The sequence below is a fragment of the Chaetodon auriga genome, chromosome 15 (assembly GCF_051107435.1).
Source record: "Chaetodon auriga isolate fChaAug3 chromosome 15, fChaAug3.hap1, whole genome shotgun sequence".
Taxonomy (NCBI): domain Eukaryota; kingdom Metazoa; phylum Chordata; class Actinopteri; order Chaetodontiformes; family Chaetodontidae; genus Chaetodon; species Chaetodon auriga.
The window spans coordinates 13689150-13707202 of NC_135088.1; the positions used below are offsets into that span (position 1 = coordinate 13689150).

General features: G+C 42.1%; 4 protein-coding genes across 5 annotated transcripts in view; 3 read left to right on the top strand and 1 right to left on the bottom strand.

The window, feature by feature from the left end:
- Positions 1-1694: 1694 nt before the first annotated feature.
- gng8 (guanine nucleotide binding protein (G protein), gamma 8) lies at positions 1695-3619 on the top strand. The gene is made up of 3 exons (XM_076750079.1): positions 1695-1707; positions 2420-2518; positions 3356-3619. The coding sequence occupies exons 2-3, from the start codon at positions 2435-2437 to the stop codon at positions 3482-3484; spliced, it is 213 nt and encodes a 70-aa protein (XP_076606194.1). The 5' UTR covers positions 1695-1707; positions 2420-2434; the 3' UTR covers positions 3485-3619.
- Positions 3620-4132: 513 nt separating this feature from the next.
- On the top strand, positions 4133-7154 carry tmem45b (transmembrane protein 45B). The gene is made up of 6 exons (XM_076750078.1): positions 4133-4211; positions 5218-5415; positions 5505-5717; positions 5804-5988; positions 6286-6428; positions 7043-7154. The coding sequence occupies exons 2-6, from the start codon at positions 5226-5228 to the stop codon at positions 7152-7154; spliced, it is 843 nt and encodes a 280-aa protein (XP_076606193.1). The 5' UTR covers positions 4133-4211; positions 5218-5225.
- A 307-nt stretch (positions 7155-7461) lies between these two features.
- On the bottom strand, positions 7462-16479 carry nfrkb (nuclear factor related to kappaB binding protein). 2 transcript variants are annotated; one of them, XM_076750074.1, is made up of 26 exons: positions 16411-16479; positions 15873-16025; positions 15559-15760; positions 15326-15453; positions 15081-15252; positions 14806-14910; positions 14648-14721; positions 14495-14576; positions 14200-14395; positions 14003-14114; positions 13797-13923; positions 13286-13363; positions 13125-13201; positions 12992-13038; positions 12622-12682; positions 12338-12512; positions 12109-12215; positions 11861-11984; positions 11590-11669; positions 11201-11397; positions 10817-11087; positions 10539-10718; positions 9645-10376; positions 8768-8874; positions 8259-8394; positions 7462-8102 (listed from the first exon to the last, which is right to left on the bottom strand). In XM_076750074.1, the coding sequence occupies exons 2-26, from the start codon at positions 15996-15998 to the stop codon at positions 7962-7964; spliced, it is 3837 nt and encodes a 1278-aa protein (XP_076606189.1). In that variant the 5' UTR covers positions 15999-16025; positions 16411-16479; the 3' UTR covers positions 7462-7961. The 2 variants fall into 2 exon arrangements, with proteins under 2 accessions (XP_076606189.1, XP_076606188.1); XM_076750073.1 differs by lacking the exon at positions 16411-16479 and having other exon boundaries at positions 15873-16186.
- Positions 16480-17514: 1035 nt separating this feature from the next.
- The window catches only part of LOC143332569 (ryanodine receptor 1-like), a 42894-nt gene continuing 42355 nt past the window's right edge, over positions 17515-18053 (top strand). The window contains exon 1 of the mRNA XM_076750174.1: positions 17515-17562. Within this exon, the coding sequence (XP_076606289.1) occupies positions 17515-17562 (48 nt within the window). The remainder of the gene's footprint in view (positions 17563-18053) is intronic.

Consider the following 18053-nt stretch of genomic DNA (forward strand, 5'->3'; position numbering starts at 1 on the left):
ATTTATGATTCTCTGCCCAACGCCTTTTGATAAATTAGCCCGTGCTGACTGGTTTCCTGGTTTGGACCCTTGCCTGTCTTTTGGATTCAGTAAATGAGAACCTTTATCAGCATCTCATTGCCTGTGCTTTTGGGTTCAAGCTTGCCATTTCGCTGAGCTACTGCCATAAATGAACACTGTGAGACATGCTGTTTGGCTGGCTGGCTGGATGATTAGAGTTTATACTTGTCAAACATGGGCAACAATATTAAGTCTTTACTTTACCACATAATCTGGAAAAATCCCCCACTTGGCTTATGCAACACAACACTGGGCAAATTATGTTTTTGGGCCGTTGATGACAGGTAAGTTAGGTGAGGTGGCAGCTCTTTCTCCTCATATGGTCCCACATCTTCCACGGAGAGAGACCAATTACTGCAGGAAAACAAATGTTAATGAGGCACTTGACATTTAACTCCATAACACTGCCACTTTGCCCCCTGCTGCTGTGTAGAGTAACTGTCAGCTCTGCAGGAAAGACTGGCAGCAGTGCAGAGGATAGCTACTGCCTGACACAAATAAGAAAACTCACACCTTGACAAAAACTCAGTTACCTTGCAAACTTAGCACTGGGTATATTGCAAGCCATCCAGTTATCTTCTGAATTTCTTGTAGGAAAGAGTCAGGCTCTGAATGCATTTGTTCATGCCTTGATGAGATCGTCTTGAAACACATTAGTATGTTACCTCTGAACCACTGTGCACTGAGTCACTGCTGCTTAATATTATCCTGTAAATCTGCACAATTCTCCAGGTAACTTTGTGTAAGACACACCCAAAGGTTGCATCTGACTTTTAACTGAACTCATAAAATACACAAAACATTGGAAAGAAATCAGATTGTTTTCTTTACTGTGTCAGACTACACCTTGCTGATGTGCAACAAATGACACTGACCCGTTTTTTAACAGCAATGTATCACTGTAACTGTCCAAAACCTGCAGTTTTTGTCAAACATCTGAAGCCAAATCCAGCTCCTGATGGCAAAAGAATTGGTTCTGCTGTAAAAGCACATAAAACAGAAATGTATGTTTATGACTTTTGGAGGACTTTTATTTTGAACTCCAACATTCGGTTGTGCCACATAATAAACTTGTTATAAATACAGATAATTCATTATTGAGTGTTACAGCCCAATGTGCTTAAAATGAATGCGCTTGGTAAATATGTCTTCATGTATTGAAGAGCTGATTGTTTAAGAATGAGTTACGAACAGGAAAATTAATTAAAGTCAAGGGACACAACCACGCCTATTCTATTAGGAACCTCCCCACTCCAATGTTTTTTCATGTTGCTGTCAGATGTTATGACAAAACAGATTTTCTTTTCATGTCTCTATATTAAACACACTATTAGTTATTTCAATCAAATTTCTATTTGGGCTCTATGTTTTAATGCTCCATCTAGGAACATACGCTCCTATATTATCTCAGGTAGGCGTGTGATGGGGACTCAAGAGATGAAGGTCACACCACATGTTGCCTTTAACTGCCGCACTGAGCCCATCCTGGGGGCAGAACCACAGCTTATTATTTGAGGGAGGGAACCTATGAAGCCTTCCTCCTCATCTTTGCCATTAATCTCACTTCATTTGTTACTGTAAGTTGATGCGTGTGGAAGACAAGGGGACTTTCATTCAAGGAGCCCAACGGTTGCTGTAGGTCTTGTGGTGAGTGATGTTGTGATTATCATGAGAAATTGTCTTTTTTCATTTAATTTTGTACATATTTATGGAACCAGCTTGTGTCAGATCATATATCTCGACATATCTCTGCATATGTGCTGAGAATGAATTATAATAGTGCGGAAATTATTTGTATTGATAGTACTGACAAATGTATTTCACACTCACAGATACTGACAAAATAAGTAGTGTTTTGTTGTTGAGTAATGATGCTTTTCATGCTCACTAAGAGGTTCAACAAGATTGATCTCTTGCGTCAGTCTCTGCAGCTGAGCTACAGAATAGCAGCTGTGTAGAAACAACAGTGGGGACATTTATTGCATTGCAATCTCTTCATCTGCGGTTTATGACAAACGTATTCTGCAAGAGCAACAAGTTAATGTTAATGTTAGGGGCATTTACATTCGCAGCTAGCGGATGCCCTCCCCCGGGGAAGCCGCTCTGCTGCCCCTCCCCTCCCCTCCTCCTTTGAGACCCTCCTTGTGCCACTTGCAGCTGAGGCCCAGGGAGCAGAATTAACGAGCAAATTGAAACAGACTCCAGCCGTGGCACAGATACCTTCAATAGATTGTCAAGCTTGCTGTGTGTGCACTTTAGAAGTGTCACCGTGTTTGGATTTCTTCTTCCACTTCAGTGATGCATACTATTATTTCCTCTCTGATCACTAAGCTTTTAATGTTTTGCTGCCGCGCTTTAGTGGGAAAGGCACAGGATGTCCAACAACATGGCCAAGATTGCAGATGCCCGTAAGACTGTAGAACAACTGAAACTGGAGGTCAACATAGAGAGGATGATGGTGAGTCTGCACAGCTGGTAACAATGGAAAAGTTTAGAAATTGTTTTAGACTTTTAAGTATGGCTGTTAGCCCGGTTCTTTGTTGAAAGCCCAAGAACGGTCTGAAGCAATCTTCAGTTCACAGTCAAAGTATTTATTAAGGTCACATGTAAAGTAATACAGCGCTGGTCTCAGACTGACAGAGCTCCCGCAGGAGCTCCGCCAGAATGAGCCCAGTTGTCATACAAAAGTTCACATTTATCATGTTGGGTTTGACCAACCCAGTACAATTATCAGATATACGTTACAGAATATAATTGGTCAAGGCGTGACTGCCAGATCTAAATGCAATAGACATCACAAAAAGAGAAGAGGAGACGAGACTGTCAACAACCAGTGTGCCACCTGCCTTTTTGTTATGAGAAGTGGCTCTCACCAGCCATGTTATCCTTACGGCTCTAGGCTATGAAGGACATTCATGTAGGCTAAAGATCAGAGCATGAGAACACATGAAATGACCAAAAAGGGCCTGATCATTACATGGCGACATGTCTTGTGTTTTAGAATGAATGAGTGTTAACAAATGAATGAAAATTGCTCTTTTCACTTTTCCATCTCATAAGAGATTTGCTTTCATGTTTATTTACTTTTTTTCAATTTTAACAATAATTGATAAAACTGACAAAATTGGCTTTACTTTCCTTTGTTGACATCAGTTTCTCACTTTTGATTGATGTAGAACTGAAGGTGCCCTTTGGGTGTTTTAATCAGTGGTTAAAATAAATAAGGAATGAACTGAATTTGAATCCCCTTTTTGACACAAACACTCACACACACTAACACACCCTTTTTGCACAGGTATCCAAAGCAGCAGCTGATCTGATGGCCTACTGTGAAACTCACGCCAAAGAGGACCCTCTAGTCACACCGGTACCTTCTTCTGAGAACCCTTTTCGAGAGAAGAAATTGTTCTGTGTAATATTATAACCCAGTGTGAATTCAACGACAAACAAAATCCTGTTGTTGTTGTTTTTTTTTCTTTGTTACAGCATTCAGTTTTATTGTTAAAGTAGCTACCTTTACCTGAGGAATGATTATCACTTGAACATGATAATGACGGCAATAAAGAGTTCTTGAAAATGAGTGCAAAGTTCATTTAAAGTACTGCTGCCTCTCCTTGTGCACACAGTTTGTATCTGAGCTTATCCATTAACTAAATTGCAGAGTTAGTACGTAATAGTGCTCCCTAAAATATCTTCTGTGCTCTTAAGTTTTAAAACAGATGTGACAAATCTTTGTTTAGATTTTGGCATTATTGTTGTAGATTGACTAATTTCATGGCATGAGAAGGGAAAATGTCTTACAGATTTGTTGTAATATACTCAGTCTACATCATGTTTTCACAGCGTGAAAAAAATACCCTACATTAAGATTTGTTTTTGATTGCAATAAATAAATGAATAAACAACATGATAGTTCGTCAGGTATTGTTTTCCTGCCTGAACGTTGCAGCTGTTTCCCAGGAGGATGTCCCTTGCTCACAGAAACCAATGCAAATGATGGGTGGGGCTATGTCATGATGTCAGTACAGGTTAGGAGAGCAGACAACAGGTGTGCACAGTTTACACAGACCAGTGTGCTCTCACTCTGGCAGCTGCCAACATTCATAGATTTCCCAAAAACTCTTCAGCCTTTGGAATTAGCAGCAAATAAGGTATGTACATTTTGATGGCTATCTATTGTAACTGTGACAGGAAAGACTCATTTTCACATTAAGTGTTTGCACAGGGACTGTTCTGCTTAGAGCTTACCAACACTTTCAATGAGCAGAAACTATTGTAGTTAACAACCAGCCTACTGGGTGAAAGCCACATCGACCTACAGGCCTGTGCCTCCTGATAGCTTAGTGAAAATGTGTGAGACTGTGTAAGCGTCAAAGGAACAAATGTGGAGAATCATCAGGTCAAACAGGGCTAATCAAGAAAAACTTGTTTGACAGAGCACGCAGATCTTGAGCACACCCGTGCCTCGTGCCCACAGATTCTGAGGATAACATGAGGAAGTTACAGACGGTCAGCCTGAGCACCATTGATTTGGCTGCTGGCGTGAAAACAAACAGGGAAAAGAGTGACCATGCTGTGAGAATATGTCTAATTTCTGTTTCACACAGTGGCTCCATTGCATTGAACGGAACAGTAACATGTTCATTTGGCGACGGCCCTGTTTGATTTGAATTTCATTTTTGCAAGACAAATGAGCAGCTCTCCTAAAATACAAGATATAGTATAGAGTAATAAATATTTCCTCATTTCCATTGTATGGTAGATCTTTGTTGCCATTGCATCTCAGGATTGAATGAGATTAACATGAAGTTTAGTATTAGACAGACTGACGTTCAGGCTCAAAGTGAACTCCATCTCAGTCAATGATGTTTTCATTTGAGAAGTTTTGGTCATGATTTTATTTTACATTGCACCATATTCATGAATTATCTAACTACTATATATATAGACGTGATTGTGTGTATCTCATTGTCAGCTGCTCTTTTCAGGCCCTTTTCCTTGACTGCTTGCAATCATTACTTTGCTCCAAACACCATAAAGCCCTGACCTCGTACTTTAACCTCTACGTGGAATCCTCTCATATTCAAAGCAATAACAGTTCAAATAATAAACAAGCGTCTGTTATTTACTACTGAAGTATATTTTTTATGTTTACAGGCCTAACGATGGCCAACTTCGGAGGACATGCCATTCCTGGCTCCTTTTTCCTGCTCTTTGGCTTTTGGCTAACGGTGAAATACATTCTCCAACACTACTGGAGGACGAATCAGCCTAAAGGAAGACTGATCATGCCGCCTTTCATGAAAAAAATGGAGTATTTTGAGGGAGGATTTTCAATCTTTGCTTCATTTGTTGGTCAGTTTTCATCTCAGTCCACCTGCACTCTCAAACTTTAAAACTTGTTCTTGACTCATCTCATTTGGTGCGATGTTGTTCCATCCCAGGTATTATGGTTGAACAGTTTGTGGTGGATGGACCGCATGCCCACCTTTACAACAGAGAGACAGCTTCATGGGTGAAACTGATGAACTGGCAGCATGGCACCATGTATCTGTTCTTTGGGATCTATGGAATAGTACTGGTTGGCAGTACTGCATCCAAACTGGTGCCAGCTGGTGTTGACCGCCTTGCTCTCTCCTTGGCTCTTTTTGTTGAAGGTAAGCTCTAAGGAAGCTGTGTTTTTAGTTATTTTCCTTCATATGACAAATATGCCCCTCCAAGCCATGTTTTGTGCATCATCCAGGGTTTCTGTTCTATTACCACGTGCACAATCGGCCCATGCTGGATGCTCACATCCACTCCCTGCTGCTCGTGGCTGTGTTCAGCGGATCGGCCAGCACCATGTTGGAGGTGTTCATTAGAGACAACATTATTTTGGAGCTGTTCAGAGGATGCCTGTTCATCCTGCAGGGCTCGTGGTTCTACCAGGTGATTAGCCAACATCAGATGCTCAGAATGCTGTAATGTGTGTGATCTGTGGAAAATGTGCCCATACACATCTCTAGAGCTATAACCAACCACAGTACCAATGTAGACAATACACTCAATACTGAAACAAGGACTACTTCAAGCAACATTAGATTTTTTTCAACACCAAATTAGTTTGATCATGGCCTCTTCAAAGAGACCATCACACTGACCTCAGACCTGTCTTTTTGTAGTGAAATCTAAATTGAACAGATTGCTTTGCAGTTCGCCCGTTCTTCACACTTTTTGTCATTTCAGATTGGATTTGTACTTTACCCATTAAGTGGACCAGAGTGGGACCTGGAACAGCACGGCAACGTCATGTTTGTTACAATGTGCTTCTGCTGGCATTTAGCTGTGGCCATGCTTTTAGTCGCCTGCACCTCCTTTGTGGTTTGGTTGTAAGTATCCCACCCTGAAGTACTACAAACCAAGCATTATTGAACGTGCCATAGTTATGGGTTTAGCAGAATAGGGTAAATACACGATAAACATCTGGAATCAAGTAAATAGTTCTATTTATAGAGTACATACTATTCACTTCTTCACTTTCCTACATGACAGGAGCAGTAAATTGGTGAACCCATCTACATTTATTATAAAGAAACTGGATCAAAAGATTTCTTCAATAGCGTCAGAAACTTCTACTTATAACAAACTGTAACTTTCTAAGAACAGAAACAGGATGTTTAATCTGGTCTCTGAACCTTTCATTCAAGCTACCCTGTGGTTTTTGTAGTCAACATGGTTTTGTTTACACTCAACATTTCTCACCCAAATGCTTGAGGCCTATTAAGAACGTTGAATGCGTTTAAAATGTTTACAAGGCCTCACAGATATTTGCCAAGTCCATGCTTTGAAACCCGTCTTGTCTCCTTCCTCTTCATTGGTGCATTATGAGTCAGCAGTAAATGTGTTATCACATCACCTGCATGCAAACCCTAACGCTTGAGTAGCCTGTGTAATCTTTCTGTTTGCGTGTTTCCTAAAGCCTTGTTTTTCCTTCTTCCAATAGCACAGTGAAGCGATGCTCACGAAAGGGACGGGACATAGAGATTGGAATGCGAAATACATCCTCCAAATCAAGCTCCCAGAAGGCTTTGCTTGAAGACTCAGATGAAGAGTGACTGCATGGTTCGAGTTCTTTGAAATTTTACTTCTTTTTGATTTCATTTATGTTGACCTTTCTAAGACCACATCTGCTTTTTTTGCACTATGTACTACAATGTACTGTAAATAAATAAAACACATATCTGTGGTTTTAAATATGACCTGTTATTATGGTCTGTTAAAGTATTTTACACACGGCTCGAGTGTATCAAATGAAAATGAGAGCAAATAAAAAAATCAACAAGTCACAACATTGAAATGACTTCAGTCCCACTTATGTCACATCTGCTAATATTCCAGCAAAAAGTGAGAAAGAACATCGTATTTACAGTTGTACAGAAATTTGAAGTGGTAGTTTAATATGAACTGACAAGTTGTAATTTGCAGTCATACTGAGGTGAAGTATCAATAGAGCGACGGGTCTTTTCAAAGTTTGACCACTGAAAGAAAGAAAACCAGGGTTTGTATGCAACCTGCCTGGATATGGTTACAGTCTTTGACATTATATTTCTAACAAGGTGGAGAATAAAATTCAGGAGATGCAATGTTGTTGAGTAATAATGCCGATTTTCAGCATACTGCAGATACTGTTAACGTTCCAGAGGTCCAAACCCTCTGACGAAGTGTAAATCTGAACTGAAGTCCATACAGTTCACAGAGAGGAGTTATGTTTCTGGCTTTTGTGAGAATCATCCAAATTGAAAAGAAATAAAAGCATATTACACACTGTAATAACTAACTGAAGTCATCGTGCAGGTAACTTCCCTGGTAAGACATATTACTCTCTACGATATTACCCATATCTACTGTCTGATGAGACAGGATCACTGATGAGGTGCAGGCGGGGGGTCAGTGGAACATTTGGGTGAAGGTGCTGTTGTGACTACAACTGTGGAGACAGATTTCGGCGAGCCTGCTGCCATGTGCTGCTGGAGCTGCTGCGCTTGCACCGTCTGGATGCGAACCTAAAGAAGTTGAAGCCACCAAGTCACATGACTGCTTTTTTCTGCTGGGTTTTGACAGCTTAATTACAATTACTGTAAAATACAAATTAAAATGTAATTTAGTAGTTATTATAATATAGCTACTGACAATACTGAAAAAGTGAAACCCTCGCTAACCTGTGTGGCCTGTCCCTGCTGCTGAAGCTGCTGCAACTGCTGTGCTGTGACGAAGCTGACTGGTTTGTTCCCTGCGATCAGCTTCGTGCCAGCAGGCATGGTGGTCAGGATGATGTTCCTGCCCAGACTGCTGATGCTGCTCAGAAAACAGAGGAAAAGGACAAAAAACATGTCAGTCTACCAACCCTGCCAAGAAAATGAGACAGAACAGCAATAAATAAGCATTTTTAAGGGGCTCCCAGATTGATTGACAGAGTAAACAATATAAAAACAGTAGACATAAATAGTGTCAAGGTTGCAGCTGCGATCGAGGTCAAACATTAAAGCACTGAATCTCACAATACATTCAAATAAAATAGGGTGGAAACGTCTAAATAATACAGTCTTTACAGCTTATTTTACATTTTGAGTCACCGTGGTCAATTTCTCTATTCATTTTGTCTGGAAAAGGTCTAAACGAGAGAAATCATCTCAATAAAAGAAATAACAGTGGCGGTGATGAGACTTACTTTGTGTTTAAACTTCCTTTCACAATAGGTGTGGTCACAACACTCTTGCTCTTCAATGGTTGGTTGAGGACAGAGAGGGGCACAGTTATCCGTGCAGGTAACTTCCCCTATAGTGTTATCATACAGAGACATGTTTGAGGAGAGCTTCTTAAATCAACAGCACAGAATGGATCAATACACGTCAGAGCAGTTATTCAAGTACAAATGACTAAAAATGTTCGAGATAAAAGCTGGAGAGTTCCTCTTTGATGAATCGCCCCGAAGGAAATTTGCACATCATAACTATTGAGAGGTAAACATCCAGTAGTTTTGGGTCAAGCCTGCATCCAGATACCTAAATTCAGATTGTGTCTATAGCCAGCTTGCAGTTCACACCTGCAATCCAACGACCACTTATGAATCTTATTTTCCTTTTTTCTGTGACTACTGCTGAGCAGAGAAAAAACACCTTTGTGCTGATATCCCATGACCTGGGTGAGTGACCTAAATTAACATTTGGCTTAACCTGGAAAACAATACAAGACTGAGAACACCACCCTTATCGAGATCGCTTTGCCGTGATATGATACTGTGGTCTATCATTGCCATAAAAAAACTGTTCTGTTTGTACAAGGTTGATGAAAACGTCTGTCATGCAAGAAATGTGTGGTTAGTGTTATGTGGTATATTGTTACATATTAAATTGCTGGCTTTTATCAGCTGGGTACCATAGGAGCACAGGAAAGACTGTTCTCAGGAAGCAACGAAGTGACACAAGACAGTGTCTAACAGCTCAATAGTGACCTCTGGAGGCCATGCTGCTTCTTACATGTGCATCCTGAAAATGCTTTGACCCAGTGGACTATAAATATGTACAAAAACTGAACAATCCTCTTACTGTTTGTGTAGTCACCACAGTGGCAGGGACCTGCCGCACAGTGGCTGTAGCTGTTCCCAGTGTCAGAGGTGAGCCCGAGGCTCCAGGAGCCACTGTGATCCCCTTGGCACCGGCCACAACACTGGCGGGCATGGTCACTACATTAGCACATGTAGATGCTGTGAGTGGTTTGCCGCCAGTGGTGGTCGTCATTGTGATGGTCTGACCCTGTTTCTGCGGAATAACACCAAGGCCTGGCATTATCCGAATGGTGGCGCCACTCTTGTCGGGAGAGGACACGGTGGAGAAGGTCCGAGATTTCTGGTCACCCACAGTGACCGCCAATGTGGGCATCAGACGTATGGCTGTGTCTCCTGCAGCCTTCAACAAGGTGGAAGCAACAGGGCCTGCTTTAGAGGTCTGTATCTCCCCTGTGCAGGATGTGGCACTGGAGGCAGAGGAAGGTGAAGGGTGGGGCGGCGTCACATGGAGAGTGGCCGATATGCTCTTGCTGCCCGTGGTGGCCGTGCTCAGGAAGTCAGGGGTGAGTTTGACAGTCGCGACGGGTGATTTGGCAAGAGTTGCCATCATGTCTGGGGTGATCCGCAGCACCGTCTGGCCCTTAGCGTCGGTGGTGATGGAGGATGGTGGAAGACGTAGGACATCTTTACCCTGGATGCGCAGGTTTGTTGCCGTTATAGGAATTCCTGCTCCTCCTGGAGTCTTCATTCCCAACTGGCCCGTGATGGACACCTTTAAAGAAAAAAATGAGCATACCAACAGATAAATCCTGAGATCATTAGCATGGGAAAACAGGATCCATAATCAGACAGTGTGACCCCTCCACACATTTTTAATCTGTGTAACTAACTTCCAGCCTGGTGGAGACATTCTCACAGTTTAAGACTGGCTCACCTGTTTGATATTCGGGCTGGCGACCCCTTGCAGCACAGCAGGGGAGGCAGGGTTGTTAGCTGGGCTACCAGGTGATCCAGTGTGAGGTTTGGCCACAGCTACAGCAGATACAGACAGGGTGGTCGGCGCCTGGACTGGACTACTGGAGGACTGACTCCTCAGAGGCACAGAAACCACTGCCTATTGATATACATGTTGAACACAGACACACAGACAAAATTAACATAATACAACCATAATAATATGCAAAACAACAAACAGGCTCTTCATCTGGTTACCTGTGAAATGCCCTTGGCTGCCACTGACACCGGCATCCTGATCTGGTGAGGGGTCTGATGCACCAGTGTGGCCTGCTGACTTCCCGCTGAAGAACCCAGACCAGGCTGAGCCGAAACCACCCGCACCTGAGGGAGGGAGCCTGCCGCCAGGTGACTCACTATCCGAGCCGAGTGTTGGGATGTGACCGCCTGCGAAGCTGCTGGGCCAGCCTGACTGCTGGGTAAGATGGCTCCCAGCTGGGGCAACGAGGGAGGCGACACAAGAAGAACACTGATGGAGCGAGAGGGAGGAGAAGCAAAAGATAAGAGAAGCATTCTATTAAAAAAGACACACATTAAATCACAATATTAATAAAAAATGAAGATATCTTGTGTCACACTGACCCTGGGCTGGATTTGATTGTATCCGGGACTCCAGTCTTTGTTGGCGTGGTGGCTACGCAGGGTAAGGGTGACTTAGGGGTTCCAGGTGTGTTTATGGTGGGTGTAGTCGGGGTTGGTGACATGGGAATGGAACCGATCTCCTGTCCTGCCTCCAGACATCCCGGGGTTTTACTGCCTCCGTCTTTACTCCCAGACTTCTAAAATATAAACAGGCCGTGAGAGTCATCATCAACAGCTAAAATGTGTCTTTCAAACACTCATAAACAAGTCTATTCCTCAGGGTCTGTGATCAGCTCGTATCCATCCTTGCTATCATGTGTTTTGTATTTAATTCTCTTCTTGAAAATTCAATAAAACACTGTAATAAAAAATGGAGGCAGTGGACTCACAGGCTTGGATGCAGGTTTAGGTTTCTGCTGTAGGGCTTTTCGAGCCTTTGCAGCAGCGGCTTGAGCCTGGTGGATCCTCTCTGGATGGGGGAGAAAGAAAAAAACATGAGAATGACCATTTTTTCATATCTTCTATTCAGACAACAGTAGATAATCAAATGAGGGAAATAATAGTTTATTGGCTAGGATTAGAGATTAGAGATATAGGATTAGAGATTTTTATGCCACGGCTGGACAGTTAAACCCTAATATCAAGCACATAGTTGCTTACCAAACTCCTCTTGACTGCGACTGCGGTGCAGGTAAATCCAGAGTTTACGGCCGATGTCGTACTTCACGCAGGGGTCTTTCTCATAGTGAAGTCTGTCCAGAGCTCCACTCACAACTGTGTTCACCTAAATGGCAACGAAAGCTCCTTACTACAAGAAATGTCACCAGCATCTGCCTTTGGAAAGAAGCTCTTACACAGGTCCCAACAAAACTAAATCACTCTGCCGGACTAAGTAAAATATATCACACCTGTGCACTGGTGACATCTGGAGCAAGAAACTGTGAGTCTTTCAACAGTTCGCAGATCTCTGCCCTTGTTCCTTCTCCATTGGGTAACCTGGCTGCTGCGTCCCGCACTGAAGAAAGAAGAAAGAGGGTAGAGGTCAGAGCGGTGTGATTGTTTTCCTTTTGCCCACACCTAAAACACTGGTTCCCCCACAGCCCGGCAATGGAGTCAAGAGTAAAACATAAGTCTGACCCAGAGAGAGAATGGTGACGTATGGCGGTCGGTCTGAGCGGAGCAGCGTGTGCTCCCTGGCTTTGTTGAGAGACATCTCTTTATCAAACACCCCTTTAACGGGCCCGACCACAGATTCAAAGCCGTGCATCCGAAAGGTGAAGGCTTTATGTGGCTGGTTGTATCGCTGCTGCTCCTAATAAACAAACAAACAAACAAGCATGTCGGCTCAGAGAGATCATGTCTAGACAAAAGAGGCAAAATGTTCAGAGATAAGGAAAATAATTCCAGCTGCACAAACAAACCTGGATTTGAAACACTTGTCTCTCATCTCCGGTGCTGGGTCGCACCACATAATCAGTTGAACTGCTTGGTTAGAGACATTACATTGTTAACAACCATGATATTTTAACTCAAACCACTTCATTATGTTAATGTACGACTACAAATAACTATCGATGATGATATTTACAATTAAGATATTGATTTTTTGATTAAGTAATTAACTATTTGCTGTTTGAAACACATAAAATTAAGTCAATGAATAAGGCATGCTTAGTCCTGCAAGCCAAAAAAACAATAATCAATTAATTTTCAGTCAATCAACCAGTTAAATTGTTACATTTTCAGCCATTACATCATGTCTGTAATGCTTTATGTGTCACTGAATCTTACACTCTTGGTGTGGGAGAAGTAATCTCCAGCATGTCCTCATTTTCTGTCTGTGGGAGACAAAGATGCCTGTTTAAATTTCCTCACAGCAAAAACTAAATAAAAACTGTATTTGTGAAATAAATCACGGCAGTACCTTGACAACTAAATCTTTAGAGTCCAGCCACAGCTGACAGAGAGCACTGAGATCCTTCTCTGTGTCCTGAGTGGGGCCTAAAATAAGTGAGTGACTTTAATCTTCAGCAATACAATCAGTCTGAATAATAATCGTTTATTTCAACAGTTAAACTTTCTTACCAATCCACCTCCACTGCTGAGATTCATCAGCAAATTCCACAAATGGAGCAAAGCCACTGGGCAGGGCCATCATGCCATCTGAATAAAAAACAGAAAAGTGTGGGGGAAAGAAATACATGAGCAGCACAGGGTGGAAAATAAAGTCTGTCCATTTCAGTGCCTATATTTACAGAATACACCAATATTCCACTATTACTCTACATTTTGTAGTAGTCACGTAAACAGGATCTTCCAAATGAGGCATTTTCTGATTAAAACATGTGGGATATGCTGACATTATTTAGGTTTCTGAAGCGATTGTGCATGCGGTTATTGCTCCTGATGAGCAGGTGACACCTTGCATAGTAGCCTCTGCCACCAGTCTATGAATGGGCATTGTAAAACTCTTTAATCATCATAAACAGAATATTGGTGAACTATTCATTTTCAATTGCCATGTTGGTAAAATGTTGTCTTTTTTTGGGATAAGACAGAAATTGTAATATTTTGTGCAGTGACCGATGTGACTCACCTTTAGTCTCTCCTGCAAGAAACTGCAGGGCTTGAAGAACCAGGTCAGACCAACACGGCACAGACGAAAACCACACGTTGAGCGAGCTGGCTGGAGACGACTGCCACATCTGAACTTTGTCCTCCAGCTGAGTCATCAAAATGTAGGCGTTATCATATGTACTCAATTTCATAATATGAGTGTGAGGCTCTGAAATGAGTGCATACCATTGAAGTACTGCAAAGACTGTCTGCCCTTAAGATGTTCTCCAGCAAGCTGAAGAAACTGACGGCTATTTCCTCAACTGTAACCGGGCTGCTCTGAGACTCCTCCACAATTCTGCAACAATGACAGTTCTTTACATTACGGACATATGAACACAATTACGGAATTATTCTCGACACCAGGCGAGCACTGGACTCACTCCTCCTTGATGTTGGGCAGTGGAGTAGAGGGTGTGTCCGGCAGGGAGTTGATGATGTTGGCTGGTGGAGCTGATGGAGTGTCTGAAGGTGCAAGAATTTCACAGGGATCCTCAGATTCCACTTTTATGGTCCTCAGTTTCTTCTTCCTCCTCTCATCTTTTATCTTCTTCTTAGGCAGAGACAGATCAAAGAGTGCTGGAAGAAAATATGCACAAAACATATGATCATGTGTCATGAAGTCAAGGAAAACAAAGCTTGAGATTTATCATTATTTTTTCCACTCTATTTACTCACGCATAGTCCCCTTCCGACCAATATTCGTCCTTGAGAGTATGTCTCCAAGATGAATATCAGAGGTCATCAAGTCTGGATGGTCCTGAGAGAATCAATCATTAGCAATAAAATGTACAAATTAAGACTAAACCATAATTGTGTTACTTTTCTTACTGGCTGTCGCTTCCTCTTCTCTCGATGGTTCTGCAGCATGGCCTTCAAGTCCTGCTCCCCTAGTTCTATTTTTTCTGTGAAGAAATTAAACGTTTTTAAACATTTACTGTGCTCAAACATTTGAAGAACATCATCAGGATACTGCAGAAATCACTAACCACTAATCTTCATGTCCTGGGTGGAGAGGCTGGGAAGAACTCTGAGCGAGACAGTGGGCGTCGGAGAGGAAGGGGACTGTGGTGCCGGAGTCCATAATGAAATGTCTACAAGCATATGCAATAAGAATAATAATGACGTGCAAGAAAACAGTGTGGTCAGTTTTATAAATCTGCCTTTTCTGCACTTGAATCTCATACTGATACTCATTTTCACAATGCATATTGGTTGTTATACTAGTGTCTATTCATATTAGAGTCAAAAAGAAAAGACTCACCGTCATCATCAGATGAAGCATTGCTATCTCCACACTCAGTTTTGACCTCCTTCAATATGCAGCTCAATCTTCTTCTCACCCTTGGCTCCCGCATTTCAGCATGAGTCTTGGACGGTAACTTTCTTTTTGGTGGAAAGTCCAGGCCATTATGAAGCGCGAACTCCAGCAGCTCCTTCAACAAGAAGACGTGGTAAGATGATTTGCAAGGGGCCGTGTGCCGTGCACATATAAGTTCACAAAAATACCTTTCTGGAGACGAGGATCTGCTTCAACAGCCTGTGGTAATACTGCTGAAGGGAGTACAAGTGTCGCTTTCTCTGCGACTTGGCACAAAGTTGTCTGTACTTCACCACCTCAGGATTGAAGTAACCGTCTGGGTAGAGATAATGAGAGTCATGATCACAAAGTGCTTCAAAAATTCACACAGCATGACATAATTGTGTGATGGTGGGTAAATAAGTGGATAACTAGAAAGAACCTCTGAATAATTTTTGTGCAAGATGAAGGGGATTTCCAAAGTTAAAGTCTCTGTTGTTGAATAGGTCACTGATGGTGCTGTCCTGCTCTGCAACATTGTTGTCAGGAAACTGTGGCAAAAACTGACGGAGGTGCTGCCTTTGGGAATCCGACAGTACTTCACTCCAGGTGCTTTCGCTCATCACAGAGAAGAAGATTTCAGGCTGTTTCAAATAAAAGTAAACAGCAAAAATTGAATGTTTCATCTGCAACCTGTAAACAAGCGAACAAAGCAGGGAAGAGCAGTATTTCATCACTGGGAGCCAGGTAACTCACGTCCTCAAGCAGGTCCTCTGGGAGGTTCACCCTACAGTTCCCCAGCATGCATTCCTCTGTGATTTGTCCATCGTTTTCTTCTTTTGGATCAAGAGGGTCAGTAAGCATGTCGGTGAGGGCATCCATTCTCCTCCTCTGTGCCAACCTTGAAGTCTTTCGCGCAGAAAAACACATTTGACTACAATGTCATTCTCCTTTTAAGTTACGGACTGACGTAACCAACTGGTGCGCTTGCTTTAAGTCTACTGTAAATAGGGTTTATAGCTGTGGAAGCGTCTGGAAGTTCAGTGTTACAAACGACAACTACGACAACATTACCAAGCATTCACCAATGTCAAAACATTAGCCACTCTGTAAAGTACCGTAGCGCTGCTTTGCGAGCTAAGCTAGCAGCGAAGTTAGCAAAAGAACCAGTTAATACGTTTGGGTTGCTGTTTCAACTTTCAACGCAAGCATACTAACTCTGCACGGTATACTGGCAAATATGCACGTTATGACTAAGTTGATAATGCTGGTTTAAATTGCTAAAAGCTCTTACCTGACACTGCTTTGTGTTGTGGAAATGAAGAGGGAATTGTTTTACCGACGCACCGTTTTCTTCTTCTACTGAAAATGGATGGCAAACACCGGACGCCGCCCACCTCGCGCGCTTTGCTGCCCTCCACAGGAAGTTCAGTGTGTCTGCACAGTCATACATGTTAACGTCAATGAAACTGTACGCTTATCCTCAAAACGTCGTTGCTATCGACATTTTACACTGTTATTATTCATAACTTTGCGCCGAAGAAGAGCATAATTCTTATTTAACACACTCAACCTCACATCATAGCTAAATGGGGGTATTGTTCGCCTGGCTACGTTGTAATTGTTGATGCACAGCTAACGTTATTGCTACAGTTAGATTCAGTTGAATGTTAGCATCTGCTCGTATTTTAGTTTTTTGTTTGTTTGTTTGTTTTTGAGAAATCGCTACATTTCGTTGAGGTATTTTCAAGTTTTCTATAGAGAAGAAAGGGAATGGCAGTTGACCCTACAGGTGAGTTTTAATTTGCAGACATGTAAGTTTAGGCTAACATTCAGAAGAGGTAGGCAGCTTTAGGTATTTAGCAAGGCTAGCTTCTTTTAAATTAACCAAAAAATCAAAAAATTAAAATTATTGATCATTTTATGCTTTTATGTCTTTCATGAAAATTCAAAAAGCATTGTCAATGATCCGTTTCATGCTGCTCTGTGTCACACTGGGACACACAGTCCAATCAGTTCATCTGCCCCCTTTAATAACACTTTTTTTTTTTTTTTTTTTTTTTTTCAATTGTTATGGCATTATAACAGTCATTGTTTTACATTAACAATGGTGCAAAACAATGCTCTAGACTCCATGACCAGGGAACACTTGAGTGCTGGCTCAGCTTTGTCAGCTTGCTCCACCTCTTTCAGATGTTGTAATGAGCAGGAATGAATGGTCAATCCCTCTGCCTCATAACACAGCCAGAGAGAGGCACACACTCACAGTGCCCTTCAGAAGCCTTCACCAACATTGTCTTGTCTTATGTGGTGGCCACATAGGTACCAGTATTTACAGAACCAAGAGACAAACCTTTTCCTGTTTCTCACAAGGTCTGGCTGTTAAAGCCTTGGGAGGATGGCAGAAGGTGCAGATGGGGAGGAAGAGATTCAATTCCTGCGCACAGTAAGTGATGCTGTCTGCCTCTTCTCAAACGGTTTGCAACTGTTGTGAACTTATTCAGTCAACGATGTACAGTGATTAGCTTTTTCTGCGTTGTATTGTTGCTGCATGGGAATAGAATAGAAGTATTCGTTGTGTCGGGTTACTTTCTTTACGTAGACTGAGCACAGATCGACAAGGACAGGTGGCTGGTTTTGTCGACATTGTTATCTATTTATATCCCAACGGGGGACTTGATGTGTTATTGTTTTGTCACAAAGAAAAAAGTCCCCTGGTCCCTGTTAACACATAGACATATAACAGAAAATATTCATATAACATATTTGAATTGATGGAAAGTAGGGTAATTAAATATTTCTTTGAAAGGTGAATCACACGCTTCGTTTTCTGTAGCTTGTATTTGGGTCACGCCAAGATTGGAGTCAGCCAGATGACAAACACTGGAAATAATAATGCCTTAATAGTGAACGGTAGTGTGAACTGCTGGACTCATT

Coding starts and splice junctions, on each gene's coding strand:
- nfrkb (XM_076750073.1), bottom strand. CDS start 16,046: ATGTGTTTTTCTGCGCGAAAGACTTCAAGGTTGGCACAGAGGAGGAGA. Junction 14,577..14,647: donor AGAAGAGGAAGCGACAGCCA/GTAAGAAAAGTA, acceptor TGATTCTCTCAG/GACCATCCAGACTTGATGAC. Junction 12,683..12,991: donor ACTTCTCCCACACCAAGAGT/GTAAGATTCAGT, acceptor CTAACCAAGCAG/TTCAACTGATTATGTGGTGC.
- gng8 (XM_076750079.1), top strand. CDS start 2,435: ATGTCCAACAACATGGCCAAGATTGCAGATGCCCGTAAGACTGTAGAA. Junction 2,519..3,355: donor TCAACATAGAGAGGATGATG/GTGAGTCTGCAC, acceptor CTTTTTGCACAG/GTATCCAAAGCAGCAGCTGA.
- tmem45b (XM_076750078.1), top strand. CDS start 5,226: ATGGCCAACTTCGGAGGACATGCCATTCCTGGCTCCTTTTTCCTGCTC. Junction 5,718..5,803: donor CTTGGCTCTTTTTGTTGAAG/GTAAGCTCTAAG, acceptor TGCATCATCCAG/GGTTTCTGTTCTATTACCAC. Junction 6,429..7,042: donor ACCTCCTTTGTGGTTTGGTT/GTAAGTATCCCA, acceptor TTCTTCCAATAG/CACAGTGAAGCGATGCTCAC.